Source organism: Triticum aestivum, chromosome 1B (assembly GCF_018294505.1).
Source record: "Triticum aestivum cultivar Chinese Spring chromosome 1B, IWGSC CS RefSeq v2.1, whole genome shotgun sequence".
In the NCBI taxonomy this organism is placed as follows: domain Eukaryota; kingdom Viridiplantae; phylum Streptophyta; class Magnoliopsida; order Poales; family Poaceae; genus Triticum; species Triticum aestivum.
This window is the reverse complement of record NC_057795.1, coordinates 139,166,788-139,187,839: the sequence shown is the minus strand read 5'-3', so window position 1 is coordinate 139,187,839 and position 21,052 is coordinate 139,166,788. Positions and strand designations below refer to the sequence as shown.

The following is a 21,052-nucleotide window of genomic DNA, read 5'->3' as shown; positions in this document are numbered from 1 at the left end:
AAAGGTAGACTACGGGTATCTCCGAAAGTGTCTGTTGGGTGACATGGATCAAGACTGGGATTTGTCACTCCGTATGACGGAGAGGTATCATTGGGCCCACTCGGTAATGCATCATCATAATGAGCTCAGAGTGACCAAGTGTCTGGTTACGGGATCATGCATTACGGTACGAGTAAAGTGACTTGCCGGTAACGAGATTGAACGAGGTATTGGGATACCGATGATCGAATCTCGGGCAAGTAACATATCGATAGACAAAGGGAATAGCGTACGGGGTTGATAGAATCCTCGACATCGTGGTTCATCCGATGAGATCATCGTGGAGCATGTGGGAGCCAACATGGGTATCCAGATCCTACTGTTGGTTATTGACCGGAGAGTCGTCTCGGTCATGTCTGCTTGTCTCCCGAACCCGTAGGGTCTACACACTTAAGGTTCAGTTACGCTAGGGTTGTAGGGATATGTATATGCAGTAACCCGAATGTTGTTCGGAGTCCCGGATGAGATCCCGGACGTCACGAGGAGTTCCGGAATGGTCCGGAGGTAAAGATTTATATATGGGAAGTCCTGTTTCGGGCATCGGGACAAGTTTCGGGGTTATCGGTATTGTACTGGGACCACCGGAAGGGTCCCGGGGGTCCACCGGGTGGGTCCACCTGTCCCGGGGGGGGCCACATGGGCTGTAGGGGGTGCGCCTTGGCCTAATGGGCCAAGGGCACCAGCCCCACATAGGCCCATGCGCCTAGGGTTTATGGGGGAAAGAGTCCTAGGAGGGGAAGGCACCTCCTAGGTGCCTTGGGGGGGAGGGAAACCCCCTTGGCCGCCGCACCCCCTAGGAGATTGGATCTCCTAGGGCCGGCCAACCCCCCTTGGCCCTCCTATATATAGTGGGGGAGAGGAGGGACTTCATACCTGAACGCCTTGGCCTATGGTTGCCTCCTTCTCCCTCTCCAACACCTCCTCCACCTCCATAGTGCTTAGCGAAGCTCTGCCGGAGTACTGCAGCTCCATCAACACCACGCTGTCGTGCTGCTGCTGGTGCCATCTCCCTCAACCTCTCCTCCCTCCCTTGCTGGATCAAGAAGGAGGAGACGTGGCTGTTCCGTACGTGTGTTGAACGCGGAGGTGCCGTCCGTTCGGCGCTGGTCCTCGGTGATTTGGATCACGTCGAGTACGACTACATCATCACCGTTCTTTTGAACGCTTCCGCTCGCGATCTACAAAGGTATGTAGATGCATCTAATCACTCGTTGCTAGATGAACTCCTAGATGATCTTGGTGAAACGAGTAGGAAAATTTTGTTTTCTGCAACGTTCCCCAACGGTGGCATCATGAGCTAGGTCTATTTTAGTTCTTCTTGCGCGAGTAGAACACAATTTGTTGTGGGCGTAGATTTGTCAACTTTCTTGCCGTTACTAGTCCTTTCTTGCTTCAGCAGTATTGTGGGATGAAGCGGCCTGGACCAACCTTACACGTACGCTTACGTGAGACCGGTTCCACCGACTAACATGCACTAGTTGCATAAGGTGGCTGGCGGGTGTCTGTCTCTCCTACTTTAGTTGGAGCGGAATCGATGAACAGGGTCCTTATGAAGGGTAAATAGAAGTTGACAAATCACGTTGTGGCTTTAACGTAGGTAAGAAAACGTTCTTGCTAGAACCCTAATTCAGCCACGTAAAACTTGCAACAACAATTAGAGGACGTCTAACTTGTTTTTGCAGCAAGTGGTTTGTGATATGATATGGCCAAAGTTGTGATGAATGATGAATGATCTATATGTGATGTATGAGATGTTCATGCTATTGTAATAGGAATCACGACTTGCATGTCGATGAGTATGACAACCGGCAGGAGCCATAGGAGTTGTCTTTATTCTTTTATATGACCTGCGTGTCATCAAGAAACGCCATGTAAATTACTTTACTTTATTGCTAAACGCGTTAGCCATAGTAGTAGAAGTAATAGTTGGCGAGCAACTTCATGGAGACACGATGATGGAGATCATGATGATGGAGATCATGGTGTCAAGCCGGTGACAAGATGATCATGGAGCCCCAAGATGGAGATCAAAGGAGCTATGTGATATTGGCCATATCATGTCACGTTTATTATTTGATTGCATGTGATGTTTATCATGTTTTGCATCTTGTTTACTTAGAACGACGGTAGTAAATAAGATGATCCCTCACAATAAATTCAAGAAGTGTTCCCCCTAACTGTGCACCGTTGCGACAGTTCGCTGTTTCAAAACACCACGTGATGATCGGGTGTTTTATTCAGACGTTCACATACAACGGGTGTAAGACAGATTTACACATGCAAACACTTAGGTTGACTTGACGAGCCTAGCATGTACAGACATGGCCTCGGAACACAGAAGACCGAAAGGTCGAGCATGAGTCGTATAGAAGATACGATCAACATGAAGATGTTCACCGATGTTGACTAGTCCGTCTCACGTGATGATCGGACACGGTCTAGTTTAACTCGGATCATGTAATACTTAGATGACTAGAGGGATGTCTAATCTAAGTGGGAGTTCACTAATAATTTGATTAGTTGAACTTAATTATCATGAACTTAGTCTAAAATCTTTGCAATATGTCTTGTAGATCAAATGGCCAACGTAGTCCTCAACTTCAACGCGTTCCTAGAGAAAACTAAGCTGAAAGACGATGGCAGCAACTATACGGACTGGGTCCGGAACCTGAGGATCATCCTCATAGCTGCCAAGAAAGATTATGTCCTACAAGCACCGCTTGGTGACGCACCCGTTCTCCCTGCAGAACAAGATGTTATGAACGCTTGGCAGGCACGTTTCGATGACTACTCCCTCGTTCAGTGCGGCATGCTTTACAGCCTAGAGCCGGGGCTCCAAAAGCGTTTTGAGAGACATGGAGCATATGAGATGTTCGAAGAGCTGAAAATGGTTTTCCAAGCTCATGCCCGGGTCGAGAGATATGAAGTCTCCGACAAATTCTTCAGCTGTAAGATGGAGGAAAACAGTTCTGTCAGTGAGCACATACTCACTATGTCTGGGTTGCATAACCGCTTGACTCAGCTGGGAGTTAATCTCCCGGATGATGCGGTCATTGACAGAATCCTCCAGTCGCTTCCACCAAGCTACAAGAGCTTTGTGATGAACTTCAATATGCAGGGGATGGAAAAGACCATTCCTGAAGTATTTGCTATGCTGAAATCAGCAGAGGTAGAAGTCAGGAAGGAACATCAAGTGTTGATGGTCAATAAAACCACTAAGTTCAAGAAAGGCAAGGGTAAAAAGAACTTCAAGAAGGACGGCAAGGAGGTTGCCGCGCCCGGCAAGCAAGCTGCCGGGAAGAAGCCAAAGAATGGACCCAAGCCCGAGACTGAGTGCTTTTATTGCAAGGGAAGCGGTCACTGGAAGCGGAACTGCCCTAAGTACTTAGCGGATAAGAAGGCCGGCAAAACAAAAGGTATATGTGATATACATGTAATTGATGTGTACCTTACTAGTGCCCGTAGTGGCTCCTGGGTATTTGATACCGGTGCAGTTGCTCACATTTGTAACTCAAAGCAGGGGCTGCGGAATAAGCGGAAACTGGCAAAGGACGAGGTGACGATGCGCGTCGGGAATGGTTCCAAGGTCAATGTGATCGCCGTCGGCACGCTACCTCTGCATCTCCCTTCGGGATTAGTTTTAAACCTTAATAATTGTTATTTAGTGCCAGCTTTGAGCATGAACATTGTATCGGGATCTCGTTTAATTCGAGATGGCTACTCTTTTAAATCTGAGAATAATGGTTGTTCCATTTTTATGAGAGATATGTTTTATGGTCATGCTCCTATGGTGAATGGTTTATTCTTTATGAATCTCGAACGTGATGCTACACATGTTCATAATGTGAGTACCAAAAGAAGTAAGGTTGATAATGATAGTCCCACATACTTGTGGCACTGCCGCCTTGGTCACATAGGTGTCAAACGCATGAAGAAGCTCCATGCTGATGGACTTTTAGAGTCTCTTGATTATGAATCATTTGACACGTGCGAACCATGCCTTATGGGTAAAATGACCAAGACTCCGTTCTCAGGAACAATGGAGCGAGCAACCGACTTATTGGAAATCATACATACTGATGTGTGCGGTCCGATGAGTGTTGAGGCTCGCGGTGGCTATCGTTATGTTCTCACCCTCACTGATGATTTAAGTAGGTATGGGTATATCTACTTAATGAAACACAAGTCTGAAACCTTTGAAAAGTTCAAGGAATTTCAGAGTGAGGTTGAAAATCAACGTGACAGGAAAATCAAGTTTCTACGATCAGATCGTGGAGGAGAATACTTGAGTCACGAGTTTGGGGCACACTTAAGAAAATGTGGAATAGTTTCACAACTCACGCCGCCTGGAACACCTCAGCGTAATGGTGTGTCCGAACGTCGTAATCGCACTCTGTTAGATATGGTGCGATCTATGATGTCTCTTACCGATTTACCGCTTTCTTTTGGGGCTATGCTTTAGAGACTGCCGCATTCACTTTAAATAGGGCTCCGTCGAAATCCGTTGAGACGACACCGTATGAATTATGGTTTGGGAAGAAACCTAAGCTGTCGTTTCTAAAAGTTTGGGGATGCGATGCTTATGTCAAGAAACTTCAACCTGAAAAGCTCGAACCCAAGTCGGAAAAATGCGTCTTCATAGGATACCCAAAAGAAACTATTGGGTACACCTTCTACCTCAGATCCGAAGGCAAGATCTTTGTTGCCAAGAATGGGTCCTTTCTGGAGAAAGAGTTTCTCTCGAAAGAAGTAAGTGGGAGGAAAGTAGAGCTTGATGAAGTATTACCTCTTGAACCGGAAAATGGCGCAACTCAAGAAAATGTTCCTGAGGTGCCAGCACCGACTAGAGAGGAGTTAATGATAATGATCAAGATACTTCTGATCAAGCCCCTACTGAAATTCGAAGGTCCACAAGGACACGTTCCGCACCAGAGTGGTACGGCAACCCTGTCTTGGAAATCATGCTGTTAGACAACGGTGAACCTTCGAACTATGAAGAAGCGATGGCGGGCCCGGATTCCGACAAATGGCTAGAAGCCATGAAATCCGAGATAGGATCCATGTATGAAAACAAAGTATGGACTTTGACTGACTTGCCCGTTGAGCGGCGAGCCATAGAAAATAAATGGATCTTTAAGAGGAAGACAGACGCGGATGGTAATGTGACCATCTATAAAGCTCGGCTTGTCGCTAAGGGTTATCGACAAGTTCAAGGGGTTGACTACGATGAGACTTTCTCACCGGTAGCGAAGCTGAAGTCCGTCCGAATCATGTTAGCAATTGCCGCATTCTATGATTACGAAATATGGCAAATGGACGTCAAAACGGCATTCCTTAATGGTTTCCTTAAGGAAGAATTGTATATGATGCAGCCGGAAGGTTTTGTCGATCCTAAGAATGCTGACAAAGTGTGCAAGCTCCAACGCTCGATTTATGGGCTGGTGCAAGCATCTCGGAGTTGGAACATTCGCTTTGATGAGATGATCAAAGCGTTTGGGTTTACACAGACTTATGGAGAAGCCTGCGTTTACAAGAAAGTGAGTGGGAGCTCTGTAGCATTTCTCATATTATATGTAGATGACATACTTTTGATGGGAAATGATATAGAACTCTTGGACAGCATCAAGGCCTACTTGAATAAAAGTTTTTCAATGAAGGACCTTGGAGAAGCTGCTTATATATTAGGCATCAAAATCTATAGAGATAGATCGAGACGCCTCATAGGTCTTTCACAAAGCACATACCTTGATAAGATATTGAAGAAGTTCAATATGGATCAATCCAAGAAGGGGTTCTTGCCTGTGTTACAAGGTTATGAAATTGAGCTCAGCTCAATGTCCGACCACGGCAGAAGATATAGAAGAGATGAGCGTCATCCCCTATGCCTCAGCCATAGGTTCTATTATGTATGCCATGCTGTGTACCAGACCTGATGTTAACCTTGCCGTAAGTTTGGTAGGAAGGTACCAAAGTAATCCCGGCAAGGAACACTGGACAGCGGTCAAGAATATCCTGAAGTACCTGAAAAGGACTAAGGAAATGTTTCTCGTTTATGGAGGTGACGAAGAGCTCGTCGTAAAGGGTTACGTCGACGCTAGCTTCGACACAGATCTGGATGACTCTAAGTCACAAACCGGATACGTGTATATTTTGAATGGTGGGGCAGTAAGCTGGTGCAGTTGCAAGCAAAGCGTCGTGGCGGGATCTACATGTGAAGCGGAGTACATGGCAGCCTCGGAGGCAGCACATGAAGCAATATGGGTGAAGGAGTTCATCACCGACCTAGGAGTCATACCCAATGCGTCGGGGCCGATCAAGCTCTTCTGTGACAACACTGGAGCTATTGCACTTGCCAAGGAGCCCAGGTTTCACAAGAAGACAAGGCACATCAAGCGTCGTTTCAACTCCATTCGTGAAAATGTTCAAGATGGAGACATAGAGATTTGTAAAGTACATACGGACCTGAATGTAGCAGATCCGTTGACTAAACCTCTCCCTAGAGCAAAACATGATCAACACCAGAATTCCATGGGTGTTCGATTCATCACAATGTAACTAGATTATTGACTCTAGTGCAAGTGGGAGACTGTTGGAAATATGCCCTAGAGGCAATAATAAAAGCATTATTATTATATTTCCTTGTTCATGATAATTGTCTTTATTCATGCTATAATTGTGTTATCCGGAAATCGTAATACATGTGTGAATAACAGACATCAACATGTCCCTAGTGAGCCTCTAGTTGACTAGCTCGTTGATCAACAGATAGTCATGGTTTCCTGACTATGGACACTGGATGTCATTGATAACGAGATCACATCATTGGGAGAATGATGTGATGGACAAGACCCAATCCTAAACATAGCACAAGATCGTATAGTTCGTTGCTAGAGTTTTCCAATGTCAAGTATCTTTTCCTTAGACCATGAGATCGTGTAACTCCCGGATACCGTAGGAGTGCTTTGGGTATGCCAAACGTCACAACGTAACTGGGTGACTATAAAGGTAGACTACGGGTATCTCCGAAAGTGTCTGTTGGGTGACATGGATCAAGACTGGGATTTGTCACTCCGTATGACGGAGAGGTATCACTGGGCCCACTCGGTAATGCATCATCATAATGAGCTCAGAGTGACCAAGTGTCTGGTCACGGGATCATGCATTACGGTACGAGTAAAGTGACTTGCCGGTAACGAGATTGAACGAGGTATTGGGATACCGACGATCGAATCTCGGGCAAGTAACATATCGATAGACAAAGGGAATAGCGTACGGGGTTGATAGAATCCTCGACATCGTGGTTCATCCGATGAGATCATCGTGGAGCATGTGGGAGCCAACATGGGTATCCAGATCCCGCTGTTGGTTATTGACCGGAGAGTCGTCTCGGTCATGTCTGCTTGTCTCCCGAACCCGTAGGGTCTACACACTTAAGGTTCAGTTACGCTAGGGTTGTAGGGATATGTATATGCAGTAACCCGAATGTTGTTCGGAGTCCCGGATGAGATCCCGGACGTCACGAGGAGTTCCGGAATGGTCCGGAGGTAAAGATTTATATATGGGAAGTCCTGTTTCGGGCATCGGGACAAGTTTCGGGGTTATCGGTATTGTACCGGGACCACCGGAAGGGTCCCGGGGGTCCACCGGGTGGGTCCACCTGTCCCGGGGGGGCCACATGGGCTGTAGGGGGTGCACCTTGGCCTAATGGGCCAAGGGCACCAGCCCCACATAGGCCCATGCGCCTAGGGTTTATGGGGGAAAGAGTCCTAGGAGGGGAAGGCACCTCCTAGGTGCCTTGGGGGGGAGGGAAACCCCCTTGGCCGCCGCACCCCCTAGGAGATTGGATCTCCTAGGGCCGGCCAACCCCCCTTGGCCCTCCTATATATAGTGGGGGAGAGGAGGGACTTCATACCTGAACGCCTTGGCCTATGGTTGCCTCCTTCTCCCTCTCCAACACCTCCTCCAACTCCATAGTGCTTAGCGAAGCTCTGCCGGAGTACTGCAGCTCCATCAACACCATGCCGTCGTGCTGCTGCTGGTGACATCTCCCTCAACCTCTCCTCCCTCCCTTGCTGGATCAAGAAGGAGGAGACTTGGCTGTTCCGTACGTGTGTTGAACGTGGAGGTGCCGTCCGTTCGGCGCTGGTCATCGGTGATTTGGATCACGTCGAGTACGACTACATCATCACCGTTCTTTTGAACGCTTCCGCTCGTGATCTACAAAGGTATGTAGATGCATCTAATCACTCGTTGCTAGATGAACTCCTAGATGATCTTGGTGAAACGAGTAGGAAAATTTTGTTTTCTGCAACGTTCCCCAACACATTGAAATATAATAATACTTTTATTATTGCCTCTAGGGCATATTTCCAACAGTCTCCCACTTGCACTAGAGTCACCAATCTAGTTACATTGTGATGAATCGAACACCCATAGAGTTCTGGTGTTGATCATGTTTTGCACGCGAGAGAGGTTTAGTCAGCGGATCTGCGACATTCAGATCCGTGTGCACTTTGCAAATCTCTATGTCTCCATCTTGAACATTTTCACGGATGGAGTTGAAACGACGCTTGATGTGCCTGGTCTTCTTGTGAAACCTGGGTTGCTTTGCGAGGGCAATAGCTCCAGTGTTGTCACAGAAGAGTTTGATCGGCCCCGACGCATTGGGTATGACTCCTAGGTCGGTGATGAACTCCTTCACCCAAATCGCTTCATGCGCTGCCTCCGAGGCTGCCATGTACTCCGCTTCACATGTAGATCCCACCACGACGCTCTGCTTGCAGCTGCACCAGCTTACTGCTCCACCATTCAACATATACACGTATCCGGTTTGTGACTTAGAGTCATCCAGATCTGAGTCGAAGCTAGCGTCGACGTAACCCTTCACGACGAGCTCTTCGTCTCCTCCATAAACGAGAAACATGTCCTTCGTCCTTTTCAGGTACTTCAGGATATTCTTGACCGCTGTCCAGTGTTCCTTGCCGGGATTACTTTGGTATCTTGCTACCAAACTTACGGCAAGGTTTACATCGGGTCTGGTACACAACATGGCATACATAACAGATCCTATGGCTGAAGCATAGGGGATGACACTCATCTCTTCTTTATCTTTTGCCGTGGTCGGTGACTGAGCCGAGCTCAGTCTCACACCTTGTAACATAGGCAAGAACCCCTTCTTGGACTGATCCATTTTGAACCTCTTCAAAATCTTATCAAGGTATGTGCTTTGTGAAAGACCTATGAGGCATCTCGATCTATCTCTATAGATCTTGATGCCTAATATATAAGCAGCTTCTCCAAGGTCCTTCATTGAAAAACACTTATTCAAGTAGGCCTTAATGCTGTCCAGAAATTCTATATTATTTCCCATCAAGAGTATGTCATCTACATATAATATGAGAAATGCTATAGAGCTCCCACTCACTTTCTTGTAAACACAGGCTTCTCCATAAGTCTGCATAAACCCAAACGCTTTGATCATCTCATCAAAGCGAATGTTCCAACTCCGAGATGCTTGCACCAGTCCATAAATGGATCGCTGGAGCTTGCATACTTTGTTAGCGTTCCGAGGATCGACAAAACCTTCCGGCTGCATCATATACAGTTCTTCCTTAAGATGCCCGTTAAGGAATGCTGTTTTGACGTCCATCTGCCATATCTCATAATCATAGTATGCGGCAATTGCTAACATGATTCGGACGGACTTCAGCTTCGCTACGGGAGAGAAAGTCTCGTCGTAGTCAATCCCTTGAACTTGTCGATAACCCTTAGCGACAAGTCGAGCCTTATAGATTGTAACATTACCATCCGCGTCCGTCTTCTTCTTAAAAATCCATTTGTTTTCTATCGCTCGCCGATCATCGGGCAAGTCTGTCAAAGTCCATACTTTGTTTTCATACATGGATTCTATCTCGGATTTCATGGCTTCAAGCCATTTGTTGGAATCCGGGCCCGCCATCGCTTCTTCATAGTTCGAAGGTTCATTGTTGTCTAACAACATGATTTCCAGGACAGGGTTGCCGTACCACTCTGGTGCGGAACGTGTCCTTGTGGACCTACAAAGTTCAGTAGTAACTTGATCCGAAGTACCTTGATCATCATCATTGTTTTCCTCTTCAGTTGGTGTGGGCATCACAGGAACGGTTTCCTGCGCTGCGCCACTTTCCCGCTCAAGAGGTAGTACTTCATCGAGTTCTACTTTCCTCCCACTTACTTCTTTCGAGAGAAACTCTTTTTCCAGAAAGCATCCGTTCTTGGCAACAAAGATCTTGCCTTCGGATCTTAAGTAGATGGTATACCCGACAGTTTCCTTAGGGTATCCTATGAATACGCATTTTTCCGACTTGGGTTCGAGCTTTTCAGGTTGAAGTTTCTTGACATAAGCATCGCAACCCCAAACTTTTAGAAACGACAGCTTAGGTTTCTTTCCAAACCATAATTCATACGGTGTCGTCTCAACGGATTTAGACGGTGCCCTATTTAAAGTGAATGTAGCTGTCTCTAGAGCGTATCCCCAAAATGATAGCGGTAAATCGGTAAGAGACATCATAGACCGCACCATATCCAATAGAGTGCGATTACGACGTTCGGACACACCGTTTCGCTGAGGTGTTCCAGGCGGCGTGAGTTGTGAAACGATTCCACATTTCCTTAAGTGTGTACCAAATTCGTGACTTAAGTATTCTCCTCCACGATCTGATCGTAAGAATTTTATCTTTCGGTCACGTTGATTCTCTACCTCATTCTGAAATTCCTTGAACTTTTCAAAGGTCTCAGACTTGTGTTTCATTAAGTAGACATACCCATATCTACTCAAGTCATCAGTGAGAGTGAGAACATAACGATATCCTCCGCGAGCCTCAACGCTCATTGGACCGCACACATCGGTATGTATGATTTCCAACAAGTTGGTTGCTCGCTCCATTGTTCCGGAGAACAGAGTTTTGGTCATTTTGCCCAAGAGGCATGGTTCGCACGTGTCAAACGATTCATAATCAAGAGACTCTAAAAGTCCATCGGCATGGAGCTTCTTCATGCGCTTGACACCAATGTGACCAAGGCGGAAGTGCCACAAGTATGTGGGACTATCGTTATCAACTTTAAATCTTTTGGCATCTACACTATGAACATGTGTAATATTACGCTCGAGATTCATTAAGAATAAACCATTGACCATCGGAGCATGACCATAAAACATATCTCTGATATAAATCGAACAACCATTATTCTCAGACTTAAATGAGTAGCCATCTCGTATTAAACGAGATCCAGATACAATGTTCATGCTCAAACTTGGCACTAAATAACAATTATTAAGGTTCAAAACTAATCCCGTAGGTAAATGTAGAGGCAGCGTGCCGACGGCGATCACATCGACTCTGGAACCATTCCCGATGCGCATAGTCACCTCGTCCTTCGCCAGTCTCCGTTTATTCCGCAGCTCCTTTGGTGTTGCCGGCCTTCTTATCCGCTAAGTATTTGGGGCAGTTCCGCTTCCAGTGACCCTTCCCCTTGCAATAAAAGCACTCAGTCTCAGGCTTGGGTCCATTCTTTGACTTCTTCCCGGTAACTGGCTTACCAGGCGCGGCAACATCTTTGCCGTCCTTCTTGAAGTTCTTCTTGCCCTTGCCCTTCTTGAACTTAGTGGTCTTATTGACCATCAACACTTGATGTTCTTTCTTGATTTCAGCCTCTGCTGACTTCAGCATCGAGAACACTTCAGGAATGGTCTTTTCCATCCCCTGCATGTTGTAGTTCATCACAAAGCTCTTGTAGCTTGGTGGGAGCGACTGGAGGATTCTGTCAATGACCGCCTCATCTGGGAGGTTAATGTTCAGCTGGGTCATACGGTTGTGCAACCCAGACATCTTCAGGATGTGCTCACTGACAGAACTGTTTTCCTCCATCTTACAACTGTAGAACTTGTCGGAGACATCATATCTCTCGACCCGGGCATGAGCTTGGAAAACTAGTTTCAGCTCTTCGAACATCTCATATGCTCCGTGATGCTCAAAACGCTTTTGGAGCCCCGGTTCTAAGCTGTAAAGCATGCCGCACTGAACGAGGGAGTAATCATCAGCGCGAGTTTGCCAAGCATTCATAATGTCTTGGTTCTCTGGGACGGGAGCGTCACCTAGCGGTCCTTCTAGGACATATTGTTTCCTGGCAGCTATGAGGATGATCCTCAGGTTCCGGACCCAGTCCGTATAGTTGCTGCCATCATCTTTCAGCTTGGTTTTCTCTAGGAACACGTTGAAGTTCATGTTGACATGAGCGTTGGCCATTTGATCTACAAGACATATTTGCAAAGATTTTAGACTAAGTTCATGATAATTAAGTTCTAATCAAATTATGAACTCCCACTCAGATTAGACATCCCTTTAGTCATCTAAGTGTTACACGATCCGAGTCGACTAGGCCGTGTCCGATCATCACGTGAGACGGACTAGTCATCGTCGGTGAACATTCTCATGTTGATCGTATCTTCCATATGACTCGTGTTCGACCTTTCGGTCTCCGTGTTCCGAGGCCATGTCTGCACATGCTAGGCTCGTCAAGTTAACCCTAAGTGTTTTCGCTGTGTAAAACTGTCTTACACCCGTTGTATGTGAACGTAAGAATCCATCACACCCGATCATCACGTGGAGCTTAGAAGCGACGAACTGTAGCAACGGTGCACAGTTAGGGGAGAACACTTCTTGAAATTTTTTGTAAGGGATCATCTTATTTACTACCGTCGTCCTAAGTAAACAAGATGCATAAACATAATAAACATCACATGCAATTATATAGTTGTGACATGATATGGCCAATATCATATAGCTCCATTGATCTTCATCTTCGGGGCTCCATGATCATCTTGTCACCGGCTTGACACCATGATCTCCATCATCATGATCTCCATCATCGTGTCTTCATGAAGTGGTCACGCCAACGACTACTTCTACTTCTATGACTAACGTTTAGCAATAAAGTAAAGTAGTTTACATGGCGTTATTCAATGACACGCAGGTCATACAAAAAATAAAGACAACTCCTATGGCTCCTGCCGGTTTTCATACTCATCGACATGCAAGTCGTGAATCCTATTACAAAGAACATGATCTCATACATCACAATTCATCATTCATCACAACTTCTGGCCATATCACATCACATGATCAATCGCTGCAAAAACAAGTTAGACGTCCTCTAATTGTTGTTGCATCTTTTACGTGGCTGCAATTGGGTTCTAGCAAGAACGTTTTCTTACCTACGAATCACCACAACGTGATTTTGTCAACTTCTATTTACCCTTCATAAGGGCCCTGTTCATCGATTCCGCTCCAACTAAAGTGGGAGAGACAGACACCCGCCAGCCACCTTATGCAACTAGTGCATGTCAGTCGGTGGAACCGGTCTCACGTAAGCGTACGTGCAAGGTTGGTCCGGGCCGCTTCATCCCACAATACCGTTGAGCAAGAAAAGACTAGTAGAGGCAAGTAAGATGACAAAATCCACGAACACAACAAAATTGTGTTCTACTCGTGCAAAGAGAACTACGCATAGACCTAGCTCTGATACCACTGTTGGGGAACGTTGCAGAAAATTAAAATTTTTCCTACGGTTTCACCAAGATCCATCTATGAGTTCATCTAAGCAACGAGTCAAGGGAGAGAGTTTGCATCTACATACCACTTGTAGATCGCGTGCGGAAGCTTGCAAGGTGATGATGGAGTCGTACTCGACGTGATTCGAATCACCGATGACCAAGTGCTGAACAGACAGCACCTCCGCGTTCAACACACGTACGGAACGGGAGACGTCTCCTCCTTCTTGATCCAGCAAGGGGGAAGGAGAGGTTGAGGAAGACAGCTCCACCGGCAGCACGACGGCGTGGTGATGGTGGAGAGGCAGTACTCCGACAGGGCTTCGCCAAGCACACAACGGAGGAGGAGAGGTGTTGGGGAGGGGAGGGCTGCGCCTTGGAGGGTGGTGCGGCTGCCCTCCCCTCACCCCTCTATTTATAGGGGGAAGGGAGAAGGGGGCCGGCCCCCCTAGAACCCATCTAGGGGGGTGCGGCGGCCAAGGGGAGAGGGGGAGAGGGTGGCTTGCCCCCTAAGCCAAGGGGGCGCCTCCTCTAGGGTTCCCCCCTCAACCCTAGGCGCAAGGGCCCAAGGGAGGGGGTGCGGCCAGCCCACCAGGGGCTGGCTCCCTGCCCCACGCAGCCCATGTGGCCCCCCGGGAGGGGTGGCCCCTCCCGGTGGACCCCCGGAACCCTTCCGGTGGCCCCGGTACAATACCGGTATGACCCCGAAACTTCCCGGTGTCCGTTTGACAACTTCCCATATATAAATCTTTACCTCCGGACCCTTCCGGAGCTCCTCGTGACGTCCAGGATCCCATCCGGGACTCCGAACAACATTCGGTAGTCACATACTAGTCTTCCTAATAACCCTAGCGTCACCGAAACTTAAGTGTGTAGACCCTACGGGTTCGGGAAACATGCAGACATGACCGAGACGCTCTCAGGTCAATAACCAACAGCGGGATCTGGATACCCATGATGGCTCCCACATGCTCCTCGATGTTGTCATCGGATGAACCACTATGTCGAGGATTCGATCAAACCCTGTATGCAATTCCCTTTGTCAATCGGTACGTTACTTGCCCGAGACTCGATCGTCGGTATCCCAATACCTTGTTCAGTCTCGTTACCGGCAAGTCACTTTACTCATACTGTAATGCATGATCCCGTGTCCAACACCTTGGTCACATTGAGCTCATTATGATGATGCATTACCGAGTGGGCCCAGAGATACCTCTCCGTCATACGGAGTGACAAATCCCAGTCTCGATCCGTGTCAACCCAACAGCTACTTTTGGAGATACCTGTAATGCACCTTTATAGTCACCCAGTTACGTTGTAACGTTTGATACACCCAAAGCAATCCTACGGTATCCGGGAGTTACACGATCTCATGGTCGAAGGAAGAGATACATGACATTGGCAAAGCTCTAGCAAAACGAACTACACGATCTTTTATGCTATGCTTATGATTGGGTCTTGTCCATCACATCATTCTCCTAATGATGTGATCCCGTTATCAACGACATCTAATGTCCATAGCCAGGAAATCATGACTATCTGTTGATCAGAACGAGCTAGTCAACTAGAGGCTCACTAGGGACATATTGAGGTCTAAGTATTCACACGTGTATTACGATTTCCGGATAATACAGTTATAGCATGAATAAAAGACAATTATCATGAACATTGAAATATAATAATATTTTTATTATTGCCTCTAGGGCATATTTCCAACAGTTGATGGCTTTATTAATTCAAAGCCGGGCTTTTGAGCCTTTTCTCCAAAAAATAGGAGCTCAGAATCCAGTCTCCTCTTTTTCGAAAGAAAAAAATCTCTCTTCTAAATACTGAGTGATGTTAGCCTCTGCTCTATCAGTTGTGAAAACTATTGCAGAAAATATGTGTTCTTCACAGGAGTGGCAAGCTCAATTTATACTAGACTGTTTAGACTTTGGAAGAAATTGTATAGAGAATCCGAAAGCATTTTGTTTTACTAGCACAAATGCCCGTGCGTTGCAACGGGAGAAAAATAACGAGGTGCTAATAATAAAAATGGTATATGAGTGGTCATGCACCGAACTGATTGAAGGAGGGAACTTAGTGGGACATACCCCATGCATCCGGAAGACTTTGTGTATCAATGTATCTATCCTCCCTTGGCTTTCTGGTCCAATAGAAAGCACAACATCGAAACATGAATAATTTGCCACTTAACTCATTGCATCTTTGCGGTGACCTCCTTTGACTAATATAACAAAGGCTTCATCTCTCATTTTGAGGAGGTAGGAGGTGAATTAAGTCTGACGAACCTTCACAAGAGGCTCTTGCAAGCAACAAAAATGAGGTTTGGCAAGCATGCACGCTCGACTGCCCATGAGATCACAAGATGACGAAAATATGGCAATTCGATCAGAAAGACCATATATACCTTATCGCAAGCACATGTACTAAGTCTAATTATCATGTGCATGAGGTTGCAGGTCCTTCTGAAGTTGTAGGTGATGCCCCTCTCGAGGTGTTCTAAAAAAAGTTGTAGGTCCTCGTCGCTGGCTGGTGGACAACACTCGTCGTCGGAGCCGGGCCGCCATTGTGTATGGTCACCGCCACGCAGACCGCTCCTCTATGTTGGTCCGCCTTGTTGCCGAGCTGTTGCACTATGTGGTCGGCCGATGGCTAGCGCCGGCCGAACCGCCACATCGTGCATGTTCGTCGGGTCACACACTCTCGCATTAGTTTAGCGGCTCACAAATCCCACGTCCCTATTAACATTAAGTTATATTTATACTTTGGCATTTCAAAAAAAAAATGATGTCTGAAAGGTAAAGAGTTTACAATGCTTGGCGCTCTTTTGCTGACACATTGCCGCCAACAATAGGAGCACCCCCCCATTCGAACGTATCCACTTCTTCCCTGGACATTATCATCGGGCCTCGTTGGGGATTGATTAGGGCACACAGAGCTGCCAGAGAGATGTTAAAACGGAGGGGAGTGCTCCTCTATCGTAGTTGGCATGCGGGAGCGAACCATAACATGAGTAAGATGGGGTGTTGTCGCATTCTCTCTACTCTTCATCTCTCCCTCTCCCCTCCCTATCTCACTAACGACATCGGTGACATTCAGTGTTGAGGAATATCGTCTTAATTGTCAGTAAGTCTAAGTGAGCTCCAAATACCTTCTCCCTTTGAGAAACATCTAGTTCCAATATTTCACTCATTTTTAATTATTGTATCTGACGATAGTAACAACAAACATCAAGTAATTACCCGAAAAAAATCAAGTAATTATAATCGGCAAAATTACTTCACGTACGATAGAATCTAGTACGATTTCCATCCGACGTGACAGTGGATGGTGAGGATGCTTTTTACGTATGCGATTGACGCTGCCTATACTGCATCGTACAAAAATCTTAAGAGATCTATCTTATGTGAAACACTCTTATAATTGGCACTTATTCCAATTTATTTTTTCAATCGGTAGCACATAGCTTCCAGCAGCTTTTAATCGGTGCAACCATTAAAAAAAAGGAAAGCAAACCAAGAATCCCCCACCGAGCTCCCTTATCCAGACAAGGTTGCTCGTCATCCATCACCGCTCTGAGTCCCAGCCTTTTTTGCTTGGGGGCACAACAAGTTCCATTCCATTCTCTGCTCCAAAAGGTCGCTAGGCTCTCTGCGGTTGACCACAACTACCTTATCCGGTGACCACGCGCCACAGCAACCTTCCTTCCATTGCAGTGGCGCTCCTTTCCCACTTTGGAGTTCATTCATCCTTATTCCTTTTCCTTTGGCCTCTTTTTTCTTCCTTATAGTCTCTTATTTCTTATTCCTAGATGGCTTCTCTTATTCGTAGATAGCTTCTTAACACCCAGACAAATCTAAGACGTATATAAATTAGATGCATTGGATGTAAGGAGCCGATGTGGGACTATTTAAAAAGTAAATTGACATCAGGATAGGTGGGATGGATCACCGGCTGCAGCACGGCATAGCTCGCGTTGTTTTTTTCTTTAAGCACGTTGAGGTTGGTTTTGAGACGGAGAAAGGAAAACTACTTAGGAAGTTTTGAGACGGACGAACGAACGGACGGTTTTGAGTCGGATAAAGGAAAGCGACGTACGAAGTTTTGAGACGGACGGAGGAGCTGAAGAAAAATAGTACCACCTCGGGCAAACCATATGAAAAAAACTGAAAGCGTAAAATCACTGGAAGAAGCGTATTGTGACGGTGAATCCGGAGACCCAATCCGTGCTTTATTATTAAAAAAATTAAGGAGAGATTCATGCGTGGAACACAAACAACCCAAAACATTGAGCCATGGTCGCACAGACCACACAACACGTTCGGTCGGTGCTCGTTCTTGTCTTCACTCCTCTGGCTTCTTTCCGAACCCGAAGTTTGGCGGCATGAACTCCGTCACCCTCCTCGCCGCCGGCCTGGCCTTGAGCTCCTCCCACCACGCCTTCACGTGCGGGCGCTCATCCACCAGCGACGCGTACTCGGTGTCCATGAAGTAGCGCATGAGCGGGAAGTGGCTGAGGTCGGCGAGGCTGAGGGAATCCCCGGCGAGGTACCTCGACGCCGACAGCCGCGCCTCGTACACGTCGAACAGCTTGGTCAGCTTTGCCGCGTTCTCGTCGATGACGGCCTGGTCGCGCTGGCAGCCGAGGAACGGGGTGAGGATGCACTGCATCACGATGGTGCCCGCCGGGGTCTGGTGCTGGTGGGCCTCCACCTCCAGCCACACATCCACCATCGCCGCCGACTCCGGCGAGCCGGAGCCCAGCAATTCCGGCTTGTGCTTGCGCAGCACGTGCCTCGCGACGGCGCGCGATTCTGCGTGAAGCTTCCTACTGTCAGTCCTTTATGGGATTGGGAATTAGTCAACCCAGTGAAAACAAGAAGAGATGTTGATGGAAGTAGGTGTACCGAAGATGGTGAGGTCGCCGTCCTCGAGAACGGGGACCTGGCCGAAGGGGTTTCGGGCGAGGAAGTCCGGCTGGCGGTGGTCGCCGGCCTCGCGGCTCATGGGGACGAGCTCGTACTCGACGCCGGCCTCCTCCAGGCACAGCAGCGCGCGCGCCACGAACGGCGACATCGCCCACCCGTAGACCTTCACCGTCGGCGCCATCGCACCTTTGCTCTGCTCGCTCCCGCTTCCGCTTTGCTTGACTGCGTTGCACAGTCGAGTTCATCACCATTAAATAGGCGCGCTGTTGCTCATCGTTTGGAGCCCGATGGTGGCGTCACTGCTTGCGTCCGGAGTTAACTATCGATGCAGTCCAGATCCCCACTGTGTTCCATTATATGGTCTCTACTCTCTGGCCTACACGAGCTGTCAGGTTAAATGGTCGATGCAAATGCATGTTCGCTCATCCGCGAAATCGTCAAGTAGTCCATCTGTAGAAACAAGATTATAAAATACTCCATCTGTTTCATAATATATAAAAAAAAATGGCACTAGTGTAGTGTCAAAAATGTTGTTATATTAAGAGAGGGAGGGAGTACAAAACAGTCCAGTCAAAAGTTGGGTGATGGTACTGTTGTCTAAGAACATCAAGATTCTTACGGTACTCTGTAAATAATATTTGTTCGTATAGGCCAATTTTGTTGCAGTAATGCTAATAGTAATACCTAATTTTGTTCATATAAATTATTACAAGTTGGATTTACAGAGTTAGTTGTCGTCGGTGAAAATTAAATTTTGTACTTATGACAAGGCAAAATTTAGAAAGAAAAAAAATGTTCCCCTAGAAGATCATGGTAAATTTAGGGTTTTTTATGTAAATGTTCAAATGCCAAATGTAGGAACTTTCGTATGCTGAGAAATCATGGCATTTTTTGGTAAAAAAAAATGAAAAAATGGTTACATAGCCAATTTAAGGAAATGTACTATGTAAAAACATATAAAAGTTAGCTCTCTTGTGTGACGCCCCCAATTCAATCGTACACTAATCATACACGCAAATGTGTACGATCAAGATCAGGGACTCACGGGAAGATATCACAACACAACTCTAGACACAAAAATGAAATAATACAAACTTTATATTACAATCCAGGGGCCTCGAGGGCTCGAATACAAGCTCGATACAGAAGAGTCAGCGGAAGCAACAATATCTGAGTACAGACATTAGTTAAACAACACTGCCTTAAGAAGGCAAACACAAAAGCAACAACGATCGAAGAGGCAAGGCTTCCTGCCTGGGACCTCTTAACTACTCCTGGTCGTCGGCGGTCTTCACGTAGCAGTATCTGTCGGCGGTGGCATCTGGCTCCATGGATCCACCATCTAGTTGCATCAACCGGAAATAAGAAAGAAGGGGGGAAATGGGTAGCAAAACAACCGTAAGTACTCATCCAAAGTACTCGGAAGCATCAGATCTATACTAAGTATGCACTGGTATCAAATGGAAGGTTTGTATCTGTGGACTGAACTGCAGAATGCCAGAATAGAGGGGAAGTGTTGGAAATATGCCCTAGAGGCAATAATAAAAGGATTATTATTATATTTCCTTGTTCATGATAATTGTCTTTTATTCATGCTATAATTGTATTATCCGGAAATCGTAATACACGTGTGAATACATAGACCATAATATGTCCCTAGTGAGCCTCTAGTTGACTAGCTCGTTGATCAACAGATAGTCATGGTTTCCTGACTATGGACATCAGATGTCGTTACGGGATCACATCATTAGGAGAATGATGTGATGGACAAGACCCAATCCTAAGCATAGCACAAGATCGCGTAGTTCGTTTGCTAGAGCTTTTCCAATGTCAAGTATCTTTTCCTTAGACCATGAGATCATGTAACTCCCGGATACCGTAGGAGTGCTTTGGGTGTACCAAACGTCGCAACGTAACTGGGTGACTATAAAGGTATACTACGGGTATCTCCGAAAGTGTCTGTTGGGTTGACACGGATCGAGACTGAGATTTGTCACTCCGTATGACGGAGAGGTATCTCTGGGCCCACTCGGTAATGCATCATCATAATGAGCTCAAAGTGACAAAGTGTTTGGTTACGGGATCATGCATTACGGTACGAGTAAAGTGACTTGCCGGTAACAAGATTGAACGAGGTATTGGGATACCGACGATCGAATCTCGGGCAAGTAACGTACCGATTGACAAAGGAAATTGTATACGGGGTTGCTTGAATCCTCGACATCGTGGTTCATCCGATGAGATCATCATGGAACATGTGGGAGCCAACATGGGTATCCAGATCCCGCTGTTGGTTATTGGCCGGAGAGCAGTCTCGGTCATGTCTGCATGATTCCCGAACCCGTAGGGTCTACTCACTTAAGGTTCGGTGACGCTAGGGTTATTAGAAAGACTTGTATGTGATTATCGAATGTTGTTCGGAGTCTCAGATAAGATCCCGGACGTCACGAGGAGTTTCGAATGGTTCGGAGGTGAAGTTTTATATATGGGAAGT

At 46.7% G+C, this 21,052-nt stretch overlaps 1 protein-coding gene across 1 annotated transcript; it reads right to left on the bottom strand.

The window, feature by feature from the left end:
- Positions 1 to 17,814: 17,814 nt before the first annotated feature.
- Positions 17,815 to 18,827, bottom strand: LOC123088224 (glutathione S-transferase 4). The gene is made up of 2 exons (XM_044510421.1): positions 18,538 to 18,827; positions 17,815 to 18,444 (listed from the first exon to the last, which is right to left on the bottom strand). The coding sequence occupies exons 1-2, from the start codon at positions 18,737 to 18,739 to the stop codon at positions 17,975 to 17,977; spliced, it is 672 nt and encodes a 223-aa protein (XP_044366356.1). The 5' UTR covers positions 18,740 to 18,827; the 3' UTR covers positions 17,815 to 17,974.
- Positions 18,828 to 21,052: the final 2,225 nt, after the last annotated feature.